Source organism: Castor canadensis, chromosome 1 (assembly GCF_047511655.1).
Source record: "Castor canadensis chromosome 1, mCasCan1.hap1v2, whole genome shotgun sequence".
Taxonomy (NCBI): domain Eukaryota; kingdom Metazoa; phylum Chordata; class Mammalia; order Rodentia; family Castoridae; genus Castor; species Castor canadensis.
Window position 1 is genome coordinate 120,036,398 of NC_133386.1, and position 27,725 is coordinate 120,064,122.

General features: G+C 38.1%; 1 protein-coding gene across 1 annotated transcript in view; it reads left to right on the plus strand.

The window, feature by feature from the left end:
* The first annotated feature begins 14,309 nt into the window (after window positions 1–14,309).
* Window positions 14,310–27,725, plus strand: part of Rab38 (RAB38, member RAS oncogene family) — a 55,583-nt gene continuing 42,167 nt past the window's right edge. Inside the window, exon 1 of the mRNA XM_020187128.2 lies at window positions 14,310–14,626. Within this exon, the coding sequence (XP_020042717.1) occupies window positions 14,425–14,626 (202 nt within the window). The 5' untranslated portion in view covers window positions 14,310–14,424. The remainder of the gene's footprint in view (window positions 14,627–27,725) is intronic.

A 27,725-nucleotide genomic window follows, 5' to 3' on the forward strand; every position in this document is an offset into this window, starting at 1 on the left:
CTTTGGATTCTACAAATAACACATCAATGTTCGATTGGGATGACATCCCAGATACATTTTATTGCTGTAACTCATAAAGAGCAGTTAGGCATTCAAAATAGTAGTCACAGAGGGCTAAAAAGTAAAAAAAAAAATAAAGGCAGAGAAAATATTTAAAATGGATATCAGAAGAAGAGCATGATGATTTAATAAAATCTTTAAAATTTTTATTTAATTGAGCTTGCTCAGTTTTTAAAAAATTACTACTTGAATTTGTTTTATTTTAATAAGTAGCCATGCTGGTGGAGTGGCTCAAATGGTAGAGTGCCTGCCTAATAAGCATGAGGTCTTGAGTTCAAACCCCAGAATTGGAAAAAAAAAAAGCAGCCACAATAGATAAAACATGTAAAATATGATTTTCTGTACTCCATTTGTTATATTTTGAAATAGAACATTCACTTTATTGCTTTAGAAAGTTTGTATCTACATATTATTACATGTAACATCTTATAGAAATAATTTTGGTAGACATTCTTTGTTAACATTACATAAAATTAGATTTTTAAAATCTTTGTATCTTTCTTAAGATGTGCAAAATGCTTTGATACACTCAAGATAAGAAGTGCTAACTATAATTAGATGTAGACAATTTGCATATGCTGAAAATTATGTTTAAAGATCACATGGATTTTTTTGTAAAACTCTCACTTTGGAGGAACTCCCAAAATATATGAAAGATAACTTGCATAGATCAAGAAGACTATTTTTATAAGTCTCTATTTTATTTTGGAAAAAAGCAGATGTTTTATTATCTTTTGAGAAAGGAAATGATATTTTCTTAAAATGCTATTTCCTGTGCTATATCACTTCATTCATAATGTGTTAAAAATAAGAAGAAAACCTCATTAAGATCCTAGAGATGTTACATTTAGAAAAGCTCTACTGGATTTAAAAATTATAAATTTTAAAATTTATAAATCTCCCAAGAGATGGGCTATGTTCAAAAAAATTTCATAATGTTTGAAACCAGGGAAATCCTCATTGTGTAAACAAGTGGAATCAGAAACCTTGCAAGCTATGTATGTAGTGTGGTTTAAACTATTTTACATATCTATACATATACATATACATTATAAACAAACAAATAAATAATGAAATAAGAAGCAACAAATTCTGGCAGTGATTGCATTAGATGAGGAAATTTTGATTTATTTTTCTCTACTTTCTGTATTTTCTAACTTCTTAAAATGCATCTGTATGAATGTGCAATAAAAATATAAACTGAAAAATACCCACTAATTTGTTTCATAGTGATTAAAGAAAATTCAGCACTTAATGAATGTTACTGTCAGAAGCATTTATGACTCACTAGTAACTCTCCAAGGATTATTTTCTTTTCCATTATTACACTTTGTTTCTTCATAAAGTGGACAGTAATACAGTATCCTTATATTACACATTCATAAAGAGCAGTTCAGAAAATCATTAAACAATATTAGATCATTTTCATTGAGTACTTATTTTAAGAACTTGTTTTTGTTTTTGTTTTTTGAGACAGGGCCTTTCTATGAAGCCCAGGCTGATCTCAAACTCATGAACCTTCTTACTGTGAACCTAACTAGCAATAAAGTTACCACTGTAATTAGGGTTAGAATCAATGTAATCTTAGCCATAGTTGAAACTGTGAAGCCTCATGAGTGCTGGAGTTATAGCTATGTACCACCATGCCTACCTTACTTTCAGTACTTCACATGTATTAACTCAGTACTCAGAACAATCCTGTAGGATTGAATTACTTTTATCTCCATTTTACAGGAGATGAAACTGAGACACAGAAAGCTTAAATATTTGGCCACACAGTTAATAACTGGTGTCACCAGAAAGAACCCAGGCATTCTAGCTTCAGGATCCTCACTCTTAACCAGAACTCTACACCTGCACTTATTGACGTTTATATGCTCTTTGCATTTTGGATCATTCATCATTGCCAAATGGAAAGAAAGAAGAACTCAGAACCACTTGGTGGTTCTGGGTTTAAATTCCAATTCAGTTAAGCTCAAGAATCTATTTTACAAGATGGTGACTAGAGTTAAAAATAGCATTTTGTGTTCTTGAAAATTTCTATAAGAGTAGATTTTAACTGTTCTCACTACCAAACATAGTATGTGAGGTAATGTGTATGTGTGTATATATATATATATATATATATATATATATACCAAGTATACATCCATATATATATAACTTCTGTCAATTAAAACTAATGAATATAAAAATAAATTTCCATTCAACTATTAGCATGCTATGTTTCTTTAGAAAAGGAAATGAGCCTCTCAGTTTGAATTTCTGCATAAATAAATGGCAGTAATTTGGTGGTATTATTGGTGTTAAAAAGAATGGGCATGAATTACACATTGCATACAAACATGAAAATGTGTCTTGACACATTAAGTGATTTCTCAGTGATCCTACAGTCATTGAGTATTGTGGCCTCAATTCATATTCAGGTCTGTTGGATGCAAAAGCAGCATGTGTTTCAGAATTTAAGAAGGATTAGAAGATCATTTCTAGTTAGCAATGTTAAGTGATGCTTTCTTAGAGGAGGTAGAATTCTTTTTGTCTTTAGTTTTTAGCATGGACAGTAGAGTTCTTTTAGTCTACAGTACGTCTTACATTTAGTCTTACAGCAGAGTGTTTAGTCTTTAGTACTTCAATAAAACCATTATTGCCATTAATGTTTAGTCTTACAACAGAGTTCTTTTGATCTTTCATCACGGTTAATAGGAATTGTAAGAAATCACAGGTTTACTTTTGTAGAGCGATTCCTTCAATTTTCTAAACAATTAATCACTTACCTGATTTAATTTTTATAGCCATTTAGTGTGTATAGTATTCATTACATTTCACTCCTAAGAATCTGAGGCTTCTCACTTCTTGGTCATTTGGCTAAGATCAAGAATGTCAGGCTCTGAGAGGCCCAATGACTATGCAAGTTCATACTGCAGATGAATTGTAGAGCTAATACTACATCCAAAAACTTGTCTTTTTCAGTGGAATTTAAAGCAGCATGAATACAAAGTGAGCATCCATATAAGTGCTTTCTTCTCTCAGGCAAGATAACCATCATTTCCTTTGCTGAGACCCATAATTACAGCCTTCAGTAATACTTGCCAGCCCACTGTTCCAAATCTTGTTTTTCTTAGTTCTGCTAACTTCTCGGTATAATAAATGCCAGGTAGCACTAGCTAATTAGAAAACAGCAGAGAATGCATGTTGATACATAGCTCTTACTCTTCCAAGGCCCCTACTTATTGCCAGTGACTTGTGACCTCACTGTGAACTCAAGTAGCAATAAAGGTACCACTGTGACTAGGGTTAGAATAGATGTAATCTTCTTAGCTTTAGCTGAAACTGTGAAAATCTCTTTCATCTTCAGTTATTTCTTTGGCCCATTTCTCTGTAGGGCAGGAGGCTGTCTAATCCCTCAGGCTGAGCCTCAGGAGTCTGCCCCAGCAGAAAAGAATGCTGGTCTTGCATACCAGGAACTGGAAGACTGGGCTGTGAGCCAATGAGGGTGGAGATGGGGGTGCTTCAGGAGCTTGCTTGTCTGATGGTTATTCATCAAAGGAGCTGCTTTAAGAATGGCTCAAAAAAAGCTCCTAGCGTTGCAAAATGATTTTAAGTGGAGCAGAATTAACAAACTGCAAACCTTTTATTTAAAAAAACAAACAAACACATAGCACAGAATAAATTGAGGTGTGCAGAGTGACTCAAGACTGACCCAGCAACTGATTGATTGTAATCCCAAAGGCTCCCATATCATCAAAGCCAAGGTGTGGTCTTTGGAGATGCACAGACTTTACTTCATAATGACTGGGACAGTAGAAAAATGTGTCATGATGACCATCTACTGCAGATGGAATTGCCTGGGAAGACCTTGATTTAATGGGTCAGTAGAGATTTGGTTGAAGAACTATTGCATCAAATGAAGAAAGTAGAAGCAAAAATACTCAGCAATGGCTGTGACCAGGTGCACCAAATAAGGGGTGAGTGAAGAAGGCCCTTCTTCTTACAGCTGCTGTGAGAACTTATCCCATGGGTCCTGGATTTTTGGATGGTTGCAGCCTTGATCTTCTTGAGTTTTCTTGTACTGAGCAAGCTGGAGAGCCTAGTGCCTGTTTTGGAATTTATTATGGGATTATCAGCTTCAAGGAGCCCACCACATCTAGTGATAAGCTGTGCCCCTCCTTTCTCTACTCCCTGTACCATAGGCTGATTTGTGCAATAATGTGCTTCACTTAGGAAAGATGATTCCTGCAGTCTACTTAAGAATCTCTTCTCCAAGGTGAACTGGATCTCACCAATCATCCATATGGTTTCTGAATCAGGTACTAAACTGCTGGCAAAGATCCAGAAACAAATCTTGATCAACAGAAAAACATGACCCAAAGCCTTTAATGGACACACTAGTCTAAACAGACCAGAACTAAGAGAATTTTTTTGTTAACATAAAAAAAAAAAAAATCAACTAACAACAACAACTCCCACCCCCATCTTTCTTAATTAGCTGCATTTTCCAAATTTCTTTTCTTTTTGTTATTTTTTGGTCGCACTTGGTTTTGAGCTCAAGGCCTCATACTTGCTAGGCACGCACTCTATCACTTGAGCCATGCCCTCAACACCTTGGATTTAGTTATTTTTCAAACAGGGCTTCATGTTTATGCCTGGGCCAGCCTGACCCTCAATCCTTTTAATGCTTCTTTTGTAGCTGGGAGGACAGGTACATACCACCATGCCCAGATTTTATTGTATGGGATGGAGTCTTGTGAACTTTCTGCCCAGGGTAGCCTACAACCATGGTACTCCCAATCTCTTCCTCTTAAGCAATTAGGATTGTAGGCATGAACAACTGCATACAACCCCTAACCCAAATTTATAAATTAAAGATGGTCTTTAGGTGAGTTTGAGGAAAATGGAAGAAACCAGCCATTTTTACCTGCCTCCCAGATTGTACCTAATTGAGTTTAGCTCATTGAAAGGATCCTCCAATATCAATACAATTTAGGAATTCCTGTTCTCCACAGGTCATCTATTATCACCCTCACAAAACACTTCAGTTATTATTGAGGTTTGCAAATCTACACACAGCATGTAATTTCGATGCTTTTTGTACATTTCTAATGTGGTCGAGTGGGAGTGGGGTCCTGGGGAGGGATTTTCCCAACATTTTTAGGAAGCTGCTATGGCATTACTATCAAACATTGACAAAAATCCCTATAACTGATTAAGCTGTATGTTTATGTTTTCAGAGTCTATCACATTTGATTGAGTTAGATAAATATATCTAAACCTTTCCTAGAAATCAAATATGGTAAGAAGCTTTCTATGAAAGACTTGAATAAGCAAGTCAAACAAATCTTCCAGAAAGTAGAAATAAGAGACAAAAAGAGTGAAGTATTTTTTAAAGTCTTAATTGTGGTCTAGAGATAGATTTAAAACTTTTTGGGATACTGAGAATGGATTGGAAGGCAGAGAAAATTGCCAAAGAAACATGCAAGAATCCTTCTGAAAATAGAGCACACATATCCAGATGAAAGAGACCACTTAGTGACTTAAATCAAGGTATATCACTGCAAAAAAATTTAAAGAACTAAGTATAAATGAAATAAATAGTAATGCCTAAAAGATTTTCAAAATAATTTTACATTAATTTTATGGATTAAAAAAATCACATATTAAAGCTATCACCCATATTTTAGTGAGTTTCCTTCCAGTTATATCTATAATCATGTCCATATGTTCATAAAATTGAGATGATAACTGAAAACTGATAAACACATATATAACATATACATATAGTTTTATATTTTTTCAAAATATCATATCATATAGGTGATATGTAATTAATATATGTACATATAAGACATATAAAAATTTAAATTTTTCTTTTCTTTAAATAATATAATACCCTGGTAGTATCATTAACTATTATTCATAAACTGTTAAGTCACTGCAAACTATTCAGTTTTATGAATATGACATTGTCTTCTCAAGTTACTATTGGCATGTACTCAGAGTACTTCTGAAAATAACAGTGCATTAAATATTTTGTGCATAGATCTTTGAAAAACTACTTCTTTATGATAGGTTCTTAAGAAAGGAATAACCAGTTATAGAGCACTTACTCTTTGCTGGATAATTATGTTTATATTTAAGAACATAATGCATATAGTCAAATTGTCTTTGAAAGTCTTACCAATTTAGAGGAGCTATTTAAAGGATGCTGGCAGAGTGTGAGGTGAAGAAAACAGGCTGATTTTGGAGTTAGTAGCAGAGTCGGAAAGAGAACATAGCCCATATATCTTCCATTCCAGCAGTCTTTGGGTTTCCACCTTCCCAGTACTTTCTATGAATGGTGATAGAGTTTTAGTATAGGAACAAAGAAAGGAAAACCAGAGAAAAACAAGAACAGCTAACTTATTACATCTAGGGCTCTAAGTAGTTGGCATAAACAGAAGACATGGTCTTGCATATTTCATGTTTTTCATTGTCATTAAAAGATTTACTGAGTGTCTGTGTAAGGACATTAAGTATAGCTGTGTTTAAATAAGTATGGAAAATGTCTTGAGCATACAGGTATGACATGACAGATACTACATCAGGTGCTCTTAGACTTTATGCTTCTGATCTCATAGATAAAGACAGAGAAAATCTACAAACAGAATGCTCGTAGGAGGTAGAGTGGCAAATAGTATGCATAAAACTGCTGTTATATAGATAGGTGTGCTTGGGAGGGATATAACCTCTCCTTTCAGACTCAAGGAGATTTATCATTAGGATTTGGTTTGCCTACAAATAACAGAAAACTCAATTAAGCAAAGGGTTAAACAAAATAGAATGTATTTCTTTCTCACATAAAATAAATATTGAAGCTGTGAGTAAGGGAGTGCCCTATTGAAATAAATTGTTTTTGAAGATTAATTGGGGGTGGTGACAGAGAATTCAGAGCAGGGGAAACTGAGTCAGAAATTTCCTTAGGAAGCAGCTGCTTGGTCAGATATTGAAAGAGATTAAGTTGAAAAAGATGGGGTGTATGGGTGAGACACTGGAGACAAGAATCAGCAAACTGGTGTCAAAGTGGAAATGTCACAAGAGGAAAGGAAGGAAAGATGGTTTCAAGGACTGGACACAGTGACCCTGGTGGGAATTTCTATCTGCATGGAATCTGTGGAGATGACTCCCATCAGTGCTTCCTGAGCTAAGCCTGGACTGCTGTGGCAAAATCATTCCAGGACAAAGTTGGACCCTGTCTAACTGGTTCTGTAGTGTCAATGTGAGTATGTCACCCTTGAGCGGGTACTCTGGTTCCCATAGCACGGAAAACTTTTCAGCACTGATAAGATCAGTGGGATCTGGATGACAAAGATTGGCTGGAAAAATACTAAAACCTGGTGGTGAGACTTAGGCGGTCACTGTTATTGCACATTGAACACTGGAACTGGAGTTGCCTGGGGATTCCTGTTCAAATCTAGTCAATGAAATTTTTTCTTTCTTTTAGAAATCACTAATGTTTCCTGTATAAGTGAAATAGAAAATAGAGAAAAGCAGGAAAAATAAAGTATAAAGGGCATTAGTCCCACCATCCAGAAATAAATTTTGATAATCCACCGTTGTATAATTTTCTCTATTTTTCCTATGTGTATTTATAAAATAAACTTCTTCATTTATTACTGATTGGGTGTTATAATATTTCGTGATTTGTTTTTCCCAGTTTTATAATGTTATGAAAATTATTATATTGTGAAATATTGTGAGCATCTTTCCATTTTCAGTATTTTACTTTAACATATTTCTAAGGGCTGTATAATAGGCCATCACATAGTCACGACACACCATGACAATATCTGTGCTGACTTTAATTAAGAAGTTCCACTTTTTGCTGTTGTGCACAACATGGCAATGGGCATCCTTAAAACTAAACATTTACACACCCACCCACACACATCTTAATGACTTCCTTATAAATTTCTGTGAATGGAATTGCAGGATCAAAGGGCACAGACATTTTTAAGGTTTTTTAATTTATGCTACCTAATTTCTTTCTTTTCTTTTTTTCACTCCATCATTCTCCTTTATTCCCCTCTCCTCATTCCTGGCATAGTTTCAATAGGTCTAAATTTTCCATTTACATACATGTGTGCACAGTATTTGCACCATATTCACTCTCTTAAACCCATTCCCTACATTCTCCCCCCTCGTATTGGTGCCAGCCCCCAAGACAAGACCTGTTCTACCCCTCTATTTAGTGTCATTTTATTCTCTTTACATTTTGTGTATATTCTATAGACCTTATCTGTATGGTTATCCTTGTTGTACATGCTACCTAATTTCTCTCCAACAGTTTTTTTATTAAAATGTAATCCCAGTAGAATCATAGGATAGTATCCATTTCTTTGCATCCTCACCAATTTGGGGATTTTTGTCAACTTGAAAAGTGAAAAATGGCATCTCATTAGTAATTAACTTTCATAGTTTTATTATTAGTGAAAAATGTTTTTTCACATTACTGCTGGCTTTTTGCATTTGTCCTGTGGCCAATTGTTCATTCATATCTGATTCCTTTATCTATAAAGGTATTTAAATAATATCATATGTGCATATTCACATATATTCCCCTTTTGCCTGTTTTAAACATTTCAACAATTTCCCCATTTTTCAGTTACTGTTTTTCTTGTTTCTAATGATAAATACATAAATAATTTAAATATTGTTCCTTTTATAATTCCTGTCTTTCATGTAATGCTTTAAAATCCTTTCTTTACAATAATACTGAATGAACCTGTTCCTTTTTGTTCTAATAGTACTTCTCTGAAGTAGGGGAAAAGCACACGGGGGCTTGTCTGATATAGCATCTGAGTGCTCTGATGATGGGATGTGGGCAACAGAGAGGGAGGAGTCAATTGTGGCTGAGTTTGCAGGCCTGACAGACTGCGGTAAGGCTCTACCAACGACTAAAAACCAGGAATACAGGAAAAGGAACAAGTCTGTTAGGGTAGATAAAGAATCTGGTTTTGCCCATGCAGCAGTTAAATGTCTGCCAGAAAACCTGGTAGCAATACCCAATAGGCAATTTGTAACCAGGGTATGAATGCAGGAGTAATGTTGTAACTTTAAGCACAGCTATAGAAACCATCAGTGGACATTTGTTAGTTTAATAACATTCTCTTTTCAGTGAATATTCTGGACCAAGTACTATATTAAACCGTGCATTGCATTATTTCATTTAGTTTCCCCAACAAATTTATGAGGCAGAAACCATTACTATTCTCATTTTACACACTAAGGGACAAGTTTACAGAAGTTAAATTACTCTACTAAAGTCTTATAACTGGATAGTGGTGGAATCTGACTGCGAGTTTAATCTTTAGTCTAATTTGTCATCTTGCCACTGGAGTAGAAGAGTACAAGAGAAAGTCAGGGTCCCAAGGATGGAAAATAATGGGTGGACAGATAAGAAAGGAAGTTGCTAGTGAAGAGGTCTGAGAAGGAGGTCACAGGGTAGGTAAAGGGCTATGAAATTCTCTAACCAGATCAAATGCATTTTGATGGTAGAGACTTATATTTTACATACTTTTAGATAAATATGAGATTCTTCTTTTGACCCTGACTCTAACAAATCTATTAAGTGCTTTGTTACTGATATTTTGATGTTCTGTCAATAATTTTCTTGCATACCTTTGTCTTTATGAGTCAGATCACACCAGCCCCTGGGTCATTACCTGTATGGACCAGGGGCTCAGTCACTGGAGCGCCTCAGTATTACACTATGATCGCCTTCTCTAGTGGCAACAGAAGTAGACTTGGTACCTGCTTGCTGTAAATACCACTTCAGATCACTGCTCCAATGGCAAGCAAGTCATTTGTACTTGTGTTTGAGTTTTTGCTTGAATTGTTTATTTAATGGGAGATAGATCATTTTTATCATTCAACCATAGGACTTTGTAAAATAGAAATAGGACCAATCCTTTTCTTTGCAGCCTGAATATCTAATAGTTTAGCAGAAAAAAATGTAGTGGAAGTCTGATCCATGATTTTAGGAAAAGCATGGACACAGGAGCTATGGATTACAATTCTCTTTCTGTCACTTTTTATTTGGGACTCTGAGAAATTCATTTAAATCCTTTGAGCCCTATTTTGCTCATTATAAGGAGGCAGTGCCTGCCAGAAGGGTGATTATGAGGATCAAATATTTTTAAAGGACAAAGAGTACCTGGTAGAAGAAAGTTAAACTCATTACTTCCTCTCATTCATGCTGGGTAGGTAAGGAAGAACATGAGTCCCAACTCAGTCACATCTGTCCAACACAAGTGTAGTAAGTTTAGCTGTGGAACATAATTCTAGCTGGCAATAAATGTTATTGCAAATGGCTTAAGGCATAATATGGTTTCACTAACATGTATGAATGGAGAGTTCAAAAACTTACTTGCAATCAGTTTCTGATGATAATCAGTAGATATTCTATTATTGTTTCTCCCCCTCTCCCAGGGGAAAAACCCAACATCAATTTCTCACAGACTAGAATATATTCATTTCAGTGCTTCCCACACTGAATCCATCTCTCTCTAAATCATCTAAAAGTTGCTTTGCACTTCCAGACAACGGCTGCATTCCTAAATCAATTCTAGGTGTAATTCCCATTACAAGTCAGCACAGGTTTCAGATGGATAAAAGGAGATGTCTTTGAAGACAACAGAGGAATGAGCTGCAGCCCTAACTTGGCAGACCTATTTATTAACATAGTGATTTAGGAGATTTTTCAAATGCCACTGTTAGATTTAGATCTAATTTGAGATCTCTAACCCTCTGCGTCAGGAATGAATGTTCTTTAGGACAGCCCTGGCTGGTTCCTGTTGTTTGAAGTAACTATTAATAATGCCCCCTTTCTCTCAAGAGACTCAGTTTGGGTGATAAATTACACAGTCATCTCTTAATAGACTTTTGCAGGCAAAGGCTTGTGTCTTTTAGGATATATTCCTAATGTTAAACAAAGAAAAATTAGCTTACTTTTCCTACAACTAAGCTTTTGGGACTCTATCATGCATTTCTTTAAGTATTTCTTTGATGCAATAATTAAGAGCTCACATAAGCTAATGAATAACTCCCTGTGGCTCTCTTAATAACAAAAGCAAATAAACTAACTTTACAGGAGCTCACCTAACTCAGCAGCCCTGGGAGGGAAACACCAGGGATTGTCCTTTAAGGTTTATATTTGCAAAGCTATTTCTAATTATCTTAATTAATTTTTCCATTTAATAAGTGCAAGCTTATATACTTCCATTGGCCAACAAGGGAATCAAGACTAGGAGAAGCCTGCTGCTGTGCTTTCTGGGATAACACTCCAGGCATTAATGTGGAGCACATTAATGTGGTCTCACATCTCACATGCTTTTGGCAGACTTGAGTCACCTGCCTTTCTGTTCTTAAGGAGAGGGTGTATTGTGAGTTAACAAAATGAGGATAGTGAGAGTATAAAAATATTGACAGAGATACATGAAGGATTACTGTGGAGCACAGGTTTACGTGGTGCAGTGTAGACATGGGAAGGAGGAGCAAATTTCAGGTTCAGAGATGTAGGTTTTACTGAACTGCTGGTCTTGGAGTGCTCACCATGCCACTTTAGTCTAAAGGATTTAAAAATGTAAACTGAGAGTAATTTTTTCCCACTGTGAAGAATTATCATGAGACCGGAGTGAATGCCTTTGGAAACAAATTGCACATACTTCCTACTTAGTCACAGAGCCTATTCGCCATGCTTGGCCACTGTCTCTAAGACTGATCTGCCCAGAAAGGCAATGAAGCTGCAGCTTCAGAACCCCTTCCATGGACCTAGACCTCCAAATTTTGTATTCTTTTGCTTAAAGAGCCCACTTCTCCCAGTTATATAAGCTTGGGGTCCCAGAAATCCTGATTCTTTCCTTGTCTATCCCACGTCATAAATCTAAAGACTTGGTGTTCTAATTGTGCTCCTGATCAGAAGGGAAGACCAGGTAAGGGTAAACATGACTCAGCTTGCACCCAGCTTGGGAAAACAGGCTGGGGCCTGCAAAGAAGTTGGGGTAGGTGTAACATTGACGGCCAGCTCAAATTTCTCCCCTTCTTCTAGTTTCTACACCATTCACTTCTTGCCTAAACCAAATTGTTTTTTAGATCTACAGAACTGGGATTTTAAGACCTGGTAAATGTCCTATTTTGTCACCATCCCTTAATTTTTCAGGTACTCAGAAGGGCTTAAGTACCTCCAATTCCTGAATGCTCCTCTCTGAAGATACAGTGTTGGCTAATTCCTTAGGCAGATAAAATATTTGTCTTACCTGCTAGATATAATCTGCCTGGTGTGTCCCTGTGTGGGTGGGAAGTAATAAATGAAGCCTCCCTATCTAAGTACTTCAATAAAACAGAATAGTTGCCACTCTACACACTTTCCTTTAGTGTCCATTATGAGAAAAGCCTCTGAATTGTCCTCTGAGAGGATGAAAAAGACAATACCAGTCTATAGCATTTAAAACTTGTCCCTCAAAATGAGACCTGGTGAAACTATTCTGGGAATGGAGGGAGGGGAGATAAAGAAGAATGATGTGGGCAGGTGAAATCAATGATTATATATACTAAGAACTTTTGCAAATGTCACAATGTATCACTAATACAACAATAATAATAATAATAAACCTTGTCCTTCATTTCACATTGAGTTACCATTTATTAGCACCTAATTGAACCTGACATTTTATTTATATATATAATATATATAAATATAATATTATGCACAATGTTGCATATATACCATATATGTTATCTAGTCCTCTCAACAACTGTGAAATGGATGTGGAAAACAAGGCTCAGAGATGTTATGTGTTGTGTCCAGGTCACACATTTGGGTCATCTTTCTGCTTGTGAGAGGCTCCTGGCGGCTGAAGGTCAATGTATGTAATGTCGGAGGAAGAAGGCACAAAGATCATCCCCTGTCTCATACAGGCCTAAGTTTAAATTCAGGGTCTGACACTTCCTACCTATGTATGGCCTTGGGAAGGCTGGTCTTTATCTTGGTTTCCCCATTTGTAAATTTAACAAAATTCCTCACTTCATAAGGCAGTTGGAAAGGTGAATGAGATAATGCGGACTGAGCTCCATCCCAGCACATTCAGGTACAAAACAACTCACTTTGGTTTGGATGCTCATCCCCAAAACCTGCATGCCCACTTTCTCACTGCTTCAGGTCCTCACTACTCAGTGAGACTTTCTCTGACCACCCTGGCTAAAGGCACCGCACCTCTCTATTACCCCTCTTTCCTGCTTTATGTGTACTTTGTCCAGGCCAATAATCTTTATCTCTACTATTACTTCTGTGTAATCCCAAACACACGGAGCTGTGCATGACACAAGGTCGACACTTAAGGTATCTTGATTAATTGAGTGAAAAAATAGTCCTAAGCATCTGAAAGACCTAGGTTTGAAGGTAGTTTTTTCTTTATTAGCTATTTGGTGGTTCTGGGGTTTGAACTCAGGGCTTTGAGTTCAAGGCAGGTGCTTTACTATTTGAACCACGCCCTAGCCTTTACCAGCTATTTGACCACGTGGACACTACTTAAGAGTTGTAGTCCTTATTTTCCTCATTTGCAAATGGGAAGAATAACGGTACTTATTTTTAAGACTGCTGGAACGATTAAGTGACATATATAAGTGGTCCATAAACACTTGTCGTTACTATTACTTACAACAACAGTATTACCAGCCATTTAAACTTCCAGTGCTGTTTAGAGCTTTTAGGATCAGAGAGAAGGCTGAAAGTCAGGAATGCCCTCAGTGTTTTTAGCCTCAGGGTCTTTTGTGTTAGGTCCTTACAGTTAAACAGGTGTGAATGTGCTTAATGTTCACACTTCAGGCGGGACCTCAACAGGAATGCCCTAGGTCACTCAAAAACAGGGGCCCTGGAGGATCCATGATATTGAGCCTCGTACTACTGCAGTGTGGGGTGGTGGTTGCCTCAGAAGACCTGAGTTCAGCTGGGCCTTTTCATTGTCTCCTCTCCCTAGTAGTACCTTTTACTATTCAATTGTCTCGCACACTAAACATGGAAAAAAAAAATCCACACCTCCAGTTTTGTGCTCGGGATCAGAAGCGAATAAATCTCTGTGAAAACTGTGAAGTGCCCTACAATTAAGTGCTGCAGCAGCAAGGGCACGCGAGCCCCTTCGTTTCCAGCTCCGGAGTGGCCCCTGTCTCCACCCATCTCCAGGCCAGTGAAGTGGGAAGGAGGAGTTCCGCCGGCCCCCGCCCCGCCGCCGCCTCTCCCAGCGCCCGCACTCGCGCTCGGGTCTCTGTCCCGCGCCCAGCCCCGGTGCGCTTCCCCGGCCAGGCCAGGCAGGGCACGGCGGGCGGGCCGGCAGGATGCAGGCCCCGCACAAGGAGCACCTGTACAAGCTGCTGGTGATCGGCGACCTGGGCGTGGGCAAGACCAGCATCATCAAGCGCTACGTGCACCAGAACTTCTCCTCGCACTACCGGGCCACCATCGGCGTGGACTTCGCGCTTAAGGTGCTCCACTGGGACCCGGAGACCGTGGTGCGTCTGCAGCTGTGGGACATCGCAGGTGAGCGCGGGAGGAGGGGCGCCGCGCAGTGTCCAGTCCCCGGCTACCACTTGCCGCCAAGCGTGAGATCCAGGTCGCCTAAGACACTTTTTGAGGTGGTTCGGAACTTTGTTTTCAAAGGAAAAAAAAAAAAAAAGTTCCTTACTTGGGCTGAAACTCGAAGTGGAGCTTTGGGCTGTGGCTATCACTCCCTCACTGGCTTTCTCTCCACCCAGAGCAGGTGGCCGCGGGGTCCCAGAGGGAGACTAGTGCAGTTACATAGGGTTCTCCCTCTCATTTCGTTTTTTCTGGGTGCAGTGACTTGGCCCTGAATGCCCAGCCACAGAGGGAAGTCCCTAGCTGATTTAACAGGGGAACCTGGGACAGTCCCCGGCCAGCTCTAGTTAGCCCATACCTGTTTTTAACAACTCACTTTATTCCAAATATCAACACCCTCTTTTTATATATCAAAAGCAAAATTGTCTCCCCATCCCTGTCTCTGTTTTTATTCTTCCTCTTTCTACCTTTCTGGCTCTGTGTAGTCTATCAAAAGGAGATTATGTATTTATTTTAAGACAACTTTTGGGAAAAGACCTATGACCTTAAACACAAGATTTTTTGATTTAGCCCTAAAGATTTCTTTGAGAGAACTGGAAAGTTAGAAGCATTTTTACAATGTTTGAAATCAGAATTTGACTCAGGGTTTGTAGCCAGAGTTAAGTAAAACAAAAAATGAGAGTGTAAAGTGCTTGTGTACTCCAAGACTTGAGTCCTCACACTGAGGCTGTTTGCAACTAGGGCATGCCCAACCTCTTATTACCACTCACCAACCTGCTCAGTGGCGTTGGACAAGTCCCTTCAATTCAACTGCATTCCTGTGAAGACGAAAGGGGTTAGGCAATAGCAAATCAGGAAACTTCCTACTTAGAAGTTTTAAAGTCCACTTCAATCTCACTTCATTGCTTGATTATTTCATGGTCTGTGTCACCAGGTTTCTTGATAATTCCTGGACCCAAGCTAGATGATGGTTTTTCAGAAACCACTTTTATTTCAACTTAGTGCATTTAACTGGAAACATTTTATCATGGCTTGAAGCGAGAACAAATGTAGAAAATTTTTGAAAGGGCTGGGGACTCTAGTGCCTCTTGGGCTGTCAGGTCTTAGGAGAAAGCCGTGGCATGTGGACAGATTCACGCGTTTGGAGTCTTTGGCAACTCTAGAAGCACACTGGTCATCAGAGTCTGGAAATGTCATCAGCTAATGTCTCATTGGGTTTTCATTTAAAAAATACCACTATAAGTTTGTGAAATTTGTTGCCACTTGTTTAGTGTCTGAAAACTCTTTTGACTGCCTAAAAAATCTCCAGTACTAGGGATTAGAAATAGCTTACTATTTAAAAGGGGGTGTAACTGTAATTTGTGCTTTTATTTCAAATCTGAGACATGTTGTATGTCTGTGTGTCTAAACGGGTGATAGAAGGGTATAGTGATTATGACCTCAGATTCCAGAGCTGACTGCCTCCACTGGAATCCCATTTTACTCCATATGTCCTATGCAACCTTTGGGAGGTACCTTAATCTCTTTGTTTCAGTTTCATTATCTATAAACAGGGAGGGTGTTTGTCCCCCAAAATGAAAGAGCACCCAACAAAGCTAGCTAAAGGCAAGAGTGCCTACTACCTAGGAGCTCATCAAAGATTATTACTATACATTTTTTGAGCATTTATAAATGCTAGGCAAGAGGAACGTGATATATTTATACAATTGATATAATTATATACATATATTGATTATAATCCTAATCAATTGTAATTCCTATATTGCACATATATTCTGTCCTTTAACACCCAGTCCTTTTTACAACATGAGGCAGTTTAACCCCCAAGCTTGCTGTTAGAAACAGTTTAACTCCCAAGCTTGGAAATGCTTCCTAAGCCATAGATCTGGACCCAAGTTGCAACACAGGCTGCAGTCATATAAGACTGTGTGAATAAAAGCCTGAAGAGTTTAGGAAAGTCAGTTGTAGACATACGGTGGTGTTCAGCCTCTCAGTTGGGGAGTTCTAATTCTCAACACTAACCTGTCTTTGACAGCCTCAAGCTCAAAAGCCCTGTGGGCTGAGTCAGAGGTTGGTCAGCATGCAATGCTGTTTAGATGGAAGGGAGGCCATGGTTGGATGTTTCAAGATGCATAGGGGCCCTGTGAGTTATGAGTTTGTATAAAATCCAGCCTCAACTGTTTGCTCAGACTCTAGTTAGCTAAGTGTACCTTCTAGTACCTTCACGTCTCAACCTGTCTTCTTCCTTTATGCTCAGGTCCAGTGTTGTCTAACAAAGAATAGGCAGTGAAGGTTAGTGGGCCTAGTTTTGAGAGTGTTGGGGCTGTCAGTGAGGGGACTTGCTTTAGTTGGATAACATCCTAGTATCAGGTGTGCCTGCTGTGTCACTTAGGTGCTCTTTTGATATTATTTTGATTCAGTGTTAAGTGGGGACTTATTTGTTTAAAAACTTCCTGTGAAATATGTCTATAGTCACTTTGATTATCCAGTCAGATTCTGCAGTTCTCCCAAAAGTAACGTTAGGGGCTTGTGAAACAAGATGATGGATGTGAAGCCCTGAGTTCAAACCCCAGTCCCACCAAAAAAACCACACACACACACACACACACACACACACACTCACAGATCCACAACAAGATGATGGGATTTGGGCCACAAACTCCACAGAAACAGCAATCACCCTGGATCCCAGAGAGTGTGCCATAGAGCACAACTGGGCAGCTCTGTCTTCAGAAGCTCTTGGTGGAATCAAAGAAACTGAGTAACTTTGCCCAAGGCCACCCAGCTAATTGTGGGGAGCCAGGTTTGACCCGTTCTGTCTGACTTGGAGTCAAGCCATGTTCTTTAAATCTGCAGGCCTGTGATTGCCTAGCAGCTGTCAACCTGCCATACCTTGTCTTTCCTATTTCTAACTGATTTTTTGGATATTATTCAGTACCACAATGTAGAAAATGGAAAGAAACTAATTAAAATCTTGTTTCAAAAATTTAATTCTTGAATATGATGTGAATTTGTAGGGAGTTTTCTCTTTTTAATATAGACTAATCAGAAAAAAAGAAAGCAAAAGGTTCACACTTGAGCCTTTCCTTTCTTAATACTCTCCAAGTTATTAAGTACTTGATAATAGAGTACTTCAGACGTATTCTAAATACATTGAATTATAGATACTAAAAAAAAGTAAAACACTTGATACTGGGCAAGCCATGAAACCTTGCTGAACCCCAGTTGCTCCCCCTATAGAATGACAATTATTTTAGTTTCCTTGATATCACATATTTGTAAGATGTTATCTCTTGCAGCCTCTATCAGCTTTGATATCATAGTCTCACTGTGCCTGGGGGGGAGGGGGGGAGGTGGTACATGACAGTTTATTTCAGTTTCCTTATTCACCAGCCCTGTGACATGTGCAAGGTACTTCCCCTTGATGCCTCATTTTTCTATCTATAACATGGGATCACAACAGTACATGCATCTCTTAGAACTCTTATGAGAATGAATGAGTTAATTCATGGACACTAGTACCTGACATGTAATAAATGACTCTTGCTGTGCAAATCATCGTTACTACCAACTACTGTAATGTACATTTTCCTGCTTGATCTTTCTAGCATCACTGAGGGTGTAGACAGATAAGATACTGTAAAATCTATTTTATATGAGAAATGATCAAGAATCAGAAAATTAAGGGACTTTGCCAGGTTGAGAAGTAGTGGAGACGAATAGGAAGAGTATATTTGTTTAAGTGTGTACATCAAAGAGAGAGAGAGAGAAGAGAACAGGAGGGGAGAGGAGTAGAAGAGGAAGGGGAGGATAGAGGAAGGGGAAGGGGACAGGAAGAGATGAGAAGAGAAGAGGAGAGAGAGAGAGAACCAAATCTGTAGTCAGTCATCAGAAAAAGCAGCTCATGACTGGCACCAGAGGCTCACACCTGTAATCCTAGCTACTCAGGAGGCAGACATTACGAGGCTTGCTGTTCAAAGCCAGCCCTGGCAAATAGTTCATGAGACCCTATCTTGAGAAACTCCTTCACAAAAAAATGGCTGGTGGAGTGGCTTAAGGTATACACCCTGAGTTCAAGCCCCAGTACCATGCACACACACACACACACACACACACACACACATGCACACACACACACACACACACACACACACAAATCTCCAAATTTAACAAATATATGCAGAGCAAATTGCATTTGCAAATACTTTTGAGAGTGCAACTTCACCATGTAAAAGTTTCACTGCAGGATTCTACTGAATAACAAATGCCTCTTAACAAGAGCCAACTTACAATAACAATATTTCTATGCAGGATGTTTCTATACTAACTTTCTCCACCTAAGTCATGTGACAAGGAAGTACAGGAGTAACATGACAAATGAGCTAGGCCCAGAGTCAGGAGTCCTTGGGCAGCTAGCTGACTCTTAATAGGAGGACCTGTGACATCATTTGAGTCACAATTGTTTGACAGTTTTCAAAGCGTTTTCAAATGGTAAAACTCAACTGAAGGAAAGGTTTGGACTTCAGCATTTCTTCAGTACCTATGTCTAAAAGTAATTCTCTAATGCTCTTTATAGTAGTGGTCTTAAATGTCAAGGCAATAGGTATAGAAATGTAGCAAAAGCTAACTTTCACACCTAGGGTGTCAAATTAAAAAATTGCAACTCAAATCTTGGCCCTTCTCTACTGGGCAGTTTCTTGCCTTGTTTCTAGCCTGGCTAATTACAGAGTTTTCTGATTACTATGTGGAATAACATGCTATACGCTTACAGGTAAACAATGTGTATAGTGAACAAAAATGGTGAACTTTTTTTTTATTATTGTTTTATTATTCATATGTGCATACAATGCTTGGGTCATTCCTCCCCCCTGAAATGGTGAACTTTCAAAGTTGGGCAAGACCTTGGGGCCTTTTTGCAGGGCAGTTATTTGCGTCTATTACAGGTACATGGCAGTAAGTGTGTGGGACAGTACCATCATCTAGGACTGGTTTTGACAGGAAAATAGGTGGAAGCTTCACCGAGGAATGCTGAGTCATTTGAGAGAAAGAGGATAAGAAGGACTAGTTCTTACACGTGTGGTCGATTTCTTTAGCAATACATTTTATATATGTTATGTATGTGTATGCTATAAATATGTGTATATAAAATGCCTGATACATGTTAGCTTCTGTGCTAGGTGAAGGAAAAACAATGATAGAGAATTGATTATGATTTGATTCTTGTCCTTGGAAAGTTCACAGTTTAGTGGAAATGATGACATGGAAGGAAATCACCTTTAACAGTATTTGATATTTCTTGTGCTCACACATAGCTCTGTACCTAGCTCTGTGTTCTTACCAACTCCCTGACAGTGGTTTGAAGTCTATACAGATGACTCAAAAACTTTGCCAGTAAGCTTGACTTCTTGTGAACTTACAATTCCATCTTCCTGCTGGTTATTTGCAATATATTCATATAACTTTTGCTCAGTTAAAATTGGCTTGGTGTTAGGTAGCCATTGGGGTTAATACTAGAACCATCTCTCACCTGATAAATTTTTGATAATAGTTGTCCCGAATTAGGCTTACAGCCTTTTCTCTCCCACTCCTGATAATTCATTTTGGAGGACCTTTCAAAGTTGTCAATCCAATGAGAACCCTTTTAATTTCTTTCACTCTCTGGTTCTGGGATGGACATTTACACAGGGATATGGTTTCCCCACTGCTTCCAAGATGGAAATTAGAAAGGAAAGATCCTTATTTCTAGATTGATGTACTAGACTGGTCTTCTTCAACTTGGCAAGTTCAAGTCAAACTCTATCCTGGGGTTTCAAATTACTGTTTCACCTCTTTTGGAATTTGATTTTTCAGAAATCACTTTTCCGTTGTTTGGGAATTTGATTAAAAAAATGCATGCTCTTAAATTGCTCCTTAAAAATAACTCAGATTTTTAATGTTCACTATTCTCCTCTTCCCTTGGTTTCCCACTACTAGGAAAATAACTTGTAAAATAACTATCTTCTCCCTCTTTTAAATGGCCATGCCTTCCTCACAATTCATCTGAACCACTGTGGCAACCTCTGCCTGCTGTCAGTTTGTCATCTGGTTATACTCCTCAGTAGCATACCATTCGAAAGTTCGACCTTGCTTAGTGGATCTGCATCCCCTTCAGAATTAGAGACTAGGCTATTTAGTGTGAAGAGCAAGGTGTTTCTAGAGCAGGCCTTTGTTACTCATTGCAGTTTCATTTCAGCATCTACAAGTATCGATAGTATCCCTGATGCCTGCTTTCCACATGAATCTGTAGCTCACACAATCGTTTCTGCATCAATGCACTTTCCTCTTTTTTTTTACTTAGACAACTATTATGGATACTTCCTCATCCAGAATGTCTTGTCTAGAAAGTTTCTACTGTTCCATAGAACATGGGGAGACACTGTTTTTCTGCCCCTCAAATATTTCGTATTCACTCCAGAATAAAAAACCTCTCTTACTGGGTATGCATGTTGGCACACACCCATAATCCCAGAACACGGGAGGCTAAGGCAGGAAGTCTGTGAGTTTGAGGCCAGTCTGGTACACATAAGACTGTCTCAAAAGGAAAAGGGGAAAACAAAGCCTCCACTACTGCATTGTAATGTCTTTTTCTTCCAGTCTGTGTCTCTAGGTCCTAGCAAAATAGTTGGTGCAGCATAGATACTCAGTGAGTGTTTATTCACTAGAAAATTTTTAGTCAACTATCGTATGCCTTAATTCTAAGGCATATTATTGATTTTAAATTTTCCTTTAGTAAAAAATAAGCTTACTAATTAAACTATGTTCATTATTGAAGACTTCATAAATACATTAAATATATGTATATATATTTTAGAACTCACAAATATGGTTACCACATTTCTAAAGGAGGCGTTCTATTTTATTTTCACCATAAAAACTGGGGAATAAAGGGTTGGGTATAGGGGCTCATGACTATAATCCTAGCTACTTGGGAGGAGAACTCAGAGGATGTAGGCTTAAGACCAGCTTGAGCAAGGAAGTTAGTAGGACCCTATCTCAAAGAACAAGATGGGTATGGTGGTGCTTGCCTGGATTCTTAGTCACATGGGAGGCAGAAGTAGGAGGATCAAAGTCTGAGGACAGCCGTAGGCAAACGTGTGAGACCCTATTTGAAAAGTGACTAAAGCAGAAAGGGTTAGGGGTGAGGCTCAAGTGATAAAGTGCTTGCCTAGCAAGGAGGCCTTGAGTTCAAACTCTGGCACCACCAAAAAAAAAAAAAAAGTAAAGAAAAAAAAGAAGGGAAAAGAAAGAAAAAAACTGGGGAAGGACCTCAAACATTATTCCTAAAAGCTGCACTTCTGTAATTAACAAAGTCCATATTTTGGAGTGAAATATTTATTTGGAGCTCAAACGGCAAAACTGTATATTGTTTATGATTTCTGGATATATTATATGAAGTGCTAGCTTCCTAAAAGGTAATTTTGTAGTGTTGAAACCTTAAGGACTCATCAAAACCACACCCGTCACTTTGAAGACAAGGAAGCTATGGTTTGGAATGGGGGTGGCACTGGTTTCTCAGACCCACAGAACTTAGTAGTAGAACTAGAACTAGGACCCAGGATTCCCTGGTTTATTACTGGTGAGGTGTGAAGAATTTAAAACTTCAGCACTGAGGTACAAAGGTTGTTGAGTTGGGTCAGCACCCAGCTGAAGTTCTTGCAGAGGGAAGAGCAACAAGTGGCTTATCATTGTGGATATCCAGTTATCCACAATTTCACTCCCAATAACGTTCCTAACATCGTTTCTGTCTGCTGTGCATTCTGACCCTCACATTCCAGCCATCTGAACTCCTTGTTTGGCCCCATGTTTATTGCCTCTATGTCTTTGCTCCTGTTGTTCCTGCTGAGTATGGGCCCTGCCCTTTATTTCCACATACCCGAATCCTTCCTGATGTTTAATACTCATCTGAAAAGTGACTCCTCTATAGAGGCCTCCCCAGTTCTCTCCATCAGTAGTAACTTCTTCCCTTGAATCCCGTGTGGCTTTTCTTTATCTCCCTTGTAGCATTCTTCCATTGAGCTTTGTACTAAATAGCCTTCCCAATTTTTAGCAGTTTGCCGTGAGTTATTTGTTGCATAATTTAATGAAATGACTGTAGAGGCAGAAAAGAAGTTGAGAAGGAGAAAGTGCTAAGTAGGAGGAGAACCAAGCCCAGGCTTGCTTGGGAAACAAGAGATAATTGGATTTAAGAGGAAAAGTCAATAGTTTCAAATGTCTATTAATTTTTCTTCCATGTCTCTACTTTTTGTAGCTTCTGTTATCCTGATTATATATAACCTTTGTTCCTTATAATTTATATTTGGATTTAATTTTTAATTAGTTTCTCAGCCTTGCATTAAATTGTTCTCTCAGGAAGGATGAAGCTTTTTGTGTGTGTATCTCCTCAGTCTAACGCAAAGACAATGCTATAGCATGGGGGACTGAAACAAATTCCAATCAAACTTATAGGGTGAAGTTTAAAACAAATTGACACAAATTACTTGTTGGGAGGACTGCTTTCCTCTACAATATAGTGTGCTATTAAAAGCCATCATTTATTGAGGGTCAGGCATATTGCCATGCATTTGTATGCATGATTTTATTTATTGCTCAAAATGAGATATCTGGTAGACATTGTTATTATGTAGAGGTGAAAGACCTACACTCAGGCTATAAAACAGATAAAAAACAAATAAACACAAAATTTTCCAAAAGTCACACCAAGAAGTAGTGCTGGGATATGAACTGAGATTTGTCTGGCTACAAATCCTATTTTCTAACCAGTCTTTTCTTCTACTTCCTAATGCACTATTAAAAAGAAACAATGCAATGGTTTTATCACATCTCTTAGATGCTTAAATTGCACTTTGAAGATGAGCTGAATTCTTTGCATCCTTCATTGCTGAAGCCATATGGTAGGTTTGGCTTAACAACAACCGTCTTCACATACTACTTTTAGGCAGGGAAACCATAGTGTCTGAGGGGCACAAGTATCTCACTTGAGAAATAAAACTAAGAATAGCTGTAATGCTTTATGGTGTCAGAATAAAAATTAATTCTTATATACAGTGGTAGAGGGGACTGTGTGCTTGTATTATGTGATGTGTGTGTGTGTTTGTGTGAGTATGTATTTTAAATTTAAAGAAAACAACAGACTAAACTGTAGAGGTTATAGCAGAAGTTCTCAAACCCAAAGCTCTCCAAATCTTTATGGTCAAAGAAATTTTTCCATCATTCCTCTAGGCCAAAAGAAATACCTAACAATACTGTTCATTTAATGGTTAACACCAAACAACTGAATAGTATTTGTTCTAGCAACTCAATAGCCACGTGAAAAAAAATAGGACACGTACATTAAAAGAAAGTTATTTTTAATTTAATTTTAATAACTACAGTTTACTCTAGGCATGGGTATGCCTTTGGCCATGGAACAACATCCCAAGCCTTTGAGACACAGTGGCCATCACCACCCTCATTTCCTGTTCACATTGATTTTCACATGATTCTTGCTTTTTGCCACAGAAACATCCCAAACCTCAGTTTCAGATGTGATGACATCAAAAGGAATGAAGTGTTAAGACTGAGAACTATCTCAAGCTATATTTCCTGAGATATCTGTTGATCTTGAGTATTACTGTGTTTACCTTGAAATTTAAAATGTCCTGTTGAAACCCTGTGAGTTTACTGTGGCATCTCCGAATTTTAGCATGGGTTTTGGGAATTTCAGCACTAGAGGAATCTGGACATTTTCTAAGAATGACAGCTTTAGAGTTCAGAGTTTCTTGTAAGTTAAGAATTCAAATATATTTGAAGTCTTTGCTAAGACTTCAAATATAGCTTTTTATCTAATGCATATTTTAGGTTGCTTATTTATTTAATTAAAAACATGAACTGCTGATTCTTCTAACTTGATCATGCCAGCCTCTCATCTGTGACTTGGTTTCATTCCCCAATCTCCACCCATTATTAGACCTTTCAAGTACTATAAAATCTATTTCTCCATCCAAATGTGTTACTTCACTTAAGCTGGTAGCATCAGACCCCATTAAAAGAATTTCTAAAAAAAAAAAACTGTACTGTGATATTGTACAAGCATTCACTTTCAACTACACACACACACTGCCTTAACTTAAATATAATTTCAGAGTTTGATAAGAATATTTTAAAAACTTAACAGCAGATAACTTACCAACCTTTCATTCTCTGAGGCTATTGTTTATGGACACCTATCTACTAAACTGGATCATGGGTCTTGTTTTATCCATTCTGTTCTTTTTGCTGCTCGGGTTTCCTTTCACAAACAAGAATCAGTATCAATTGTTACTACACTATGTAAAGAGTACTTGTCTTGCTAGTTCCACTGTATTATGTAAATCCACCATGAGCACAGACTAAGTGCCTCTCAGAGTCAGTGTGCTGTGCACACATGGGCATAGTAGTTCAGTGCTTGAACAGTGGGATTAAGGAGTCTACAATGTAATGGGGACACAGGTTGCAGCACGTGAGAAGTAGTACAAGGCAGAACCTGATTAAATGGCCACGAGAGTGATATGTCAGTCAGTGCTATAGGAATATGCAGGAGCAAAGAGATGTGTGTGGAGCTGAGTTGTCATGCAAACTCTCTAAAAAGATTGGCCTTGAAGACAACCTTGAAGGCTGGGTAGGGTTTGGTTAGGAGCAGGATAAAGAAAAGAGTATGTTCCAGTGGAAATGGGGGTTTTCATGGAGTGAAGATGTCAAAGCAAGAGGACCTCAGCAGAGCCTAGCAAAGAATATTTGATTAGCCTTTCACCTGTGCATTAAAGCATGCAGCCTCAAAACTCCCATGGAAGGGAGAGTGTTTCTCAAAACTTCATTCCCAATTCTGGATTACCCAAGCCACTGTTTCTGTCTCCTTAGAAAATGGGAACAAATGTCCCCACACATCTGATTCCCATTTTTTCTACACAAAACTCCATGTGCAGCTAATTAAACATACTAGAGTGAGAGAAAGTGTTTTGGAGTATTTTGATTCAAAGAAAAAAAGGCTGAATCTTAGGTAACCCTTATAATAGGAAGATGGGCCAATAGCCATTATTTCTTCTAAATAAAACGATATGTTTCATTGACTTCTAAATATTTTGGTTATCAGATGATATTTATTTTTATAAAATTAATATAAATACATTTAAATTTAAGGCAGTGTTTATGTGTTATATGATAATGTGAAAGGAATAATATTTCAGTACAGTTTTTTCCCTAAAGTGCAAGAATTTGGTATTGGTCAGCTCAAATGAACTGATCTATGAATGATAAATGAACTCTTTTATTATGTAATATGGATCCTGTATTTTTAAGTGTGCTGAATTTTTAAAATATTCCAATATCTGTATTTTTATGATAGAGTTTCCAATTTAAAACTGTAAGGGAAAAATTCAAATTGTTTGAAATCTGATATGGATCATGCAACATATTATCAGTCCTTCCTCCAACTATATTGGCATCTGTGGATCCCTAAAGGTGTCTAATTAGGGAAATGATGGGGGAAAACAGGGCTGTAGAAGGTAAATCTGAGAGCAATGTGTAAAAATTAAGAAAGAACAAGTCAAATCTTCAGTTTTGACCTCCCACTGCAACCTCAGACTTGTATATCCTACTGTTTATGTAACATGTACCCTAACAGAAATCTCAAATTTAACCTGTTAGAATCATGACCTACCACATCCCAAATCTGTATCTACTCAAGCTGTCTCCACCTCTGCTAATGACAACTCCATACTTTTAGGTCTTCAGACTCTAGGAGTCAAGCTTGAATCATCTCATTCCTTTATATTAATCCAATTACCATCTCTATCTCCAAAGGTATGCAGAAAACAACTATGTTAACCGTGTTCACCACTACCACTTTGGCCCAAATCATTATTATCTCTCACGTAGATTATTGCAATAACTTCCCAATTGATGTCTCCACCTTCCACCTTTACTACCATAAGTTGGTTCTTAATGCAGCCACCATAGTTATCCATTTACACCTGTCAGTTGATGTTTCGCATCTGCTCACAATCCTTCATGGCTTTCTGCCACCAGAATTAAAGGCAGCATCCACATAATTGCTGGAAACTGTTTACAATCTGGACCACATGTTCTCACTGCCTATCCTACTCTACTCTGACCCTTGTGCTGTGCTTTCTGTCTCACCCATTCTTCTTGAAGTTCCCCAAGTACTTTCCAGAAACATTTGTGCCTCAGGATCTTTTCATATGCCATTCCCTCAGCTTAAAACCCTTTTCTGTAAGATATCCTTTTAGACACCATTGTACCTCTTTTTTGCCTTTTCTCAAATGATACCCTCTTAGTGGAGGCTTCACTATCCAACCTGTTTATTCTGCCCCTACCCAAACATACCCTTTTATCCCTCTTGTCTTATTTATATCCATATACATTTTTACCAGCTAACATTGTATGTTTTACATTTTACTGACTTTTTGTTTACTGTTTATCTCTTTCCAGTTCACTAAAATCTTCATAAAAGCAATAATTTTTTTTATTCTAGTTGCCAGAATAGTTTCATGGAAAATTTTAGGGACTGAATTTTTTTGTTTTTGAGATGAGGTGAGATGAGCAAGGTGGAAAGAAAGTGATGAATACAAAAAACAGGACAGACAATTTAATTTGGTAGGCCTGCAAGGACAAGCTGGCAAGGGAAGAAGGCTGAGGAATTAGAGTTTTGCTAGTCAGTTTTTACATTTCTGTGACAAAATGTCTGAGAAAAACAATTTGAGAAGAACAGATTTGTTTTTCATCATAGTTTCAGAGGTTTCAGTCCATAGCTAACTGGCTCCATTACTTTTAGGCCTGTGGCAAGGCAGAAACATCATGGCATAGGTCTTAGGTGAGGAAAACTGTTCACCTCATGGCAGCTGGGAAGCAGAGAGAGATATACCCCTCAAAGGTTTTCTATCAGTGGCCTATCTCCTCCAACCAAGCCCTACCTCTTTCTTTTTTGGTGGGACTGGGTTGAGGCCCTACCTCTTAATAGTCTGTATAGGATGAACTCATCAATGATGAG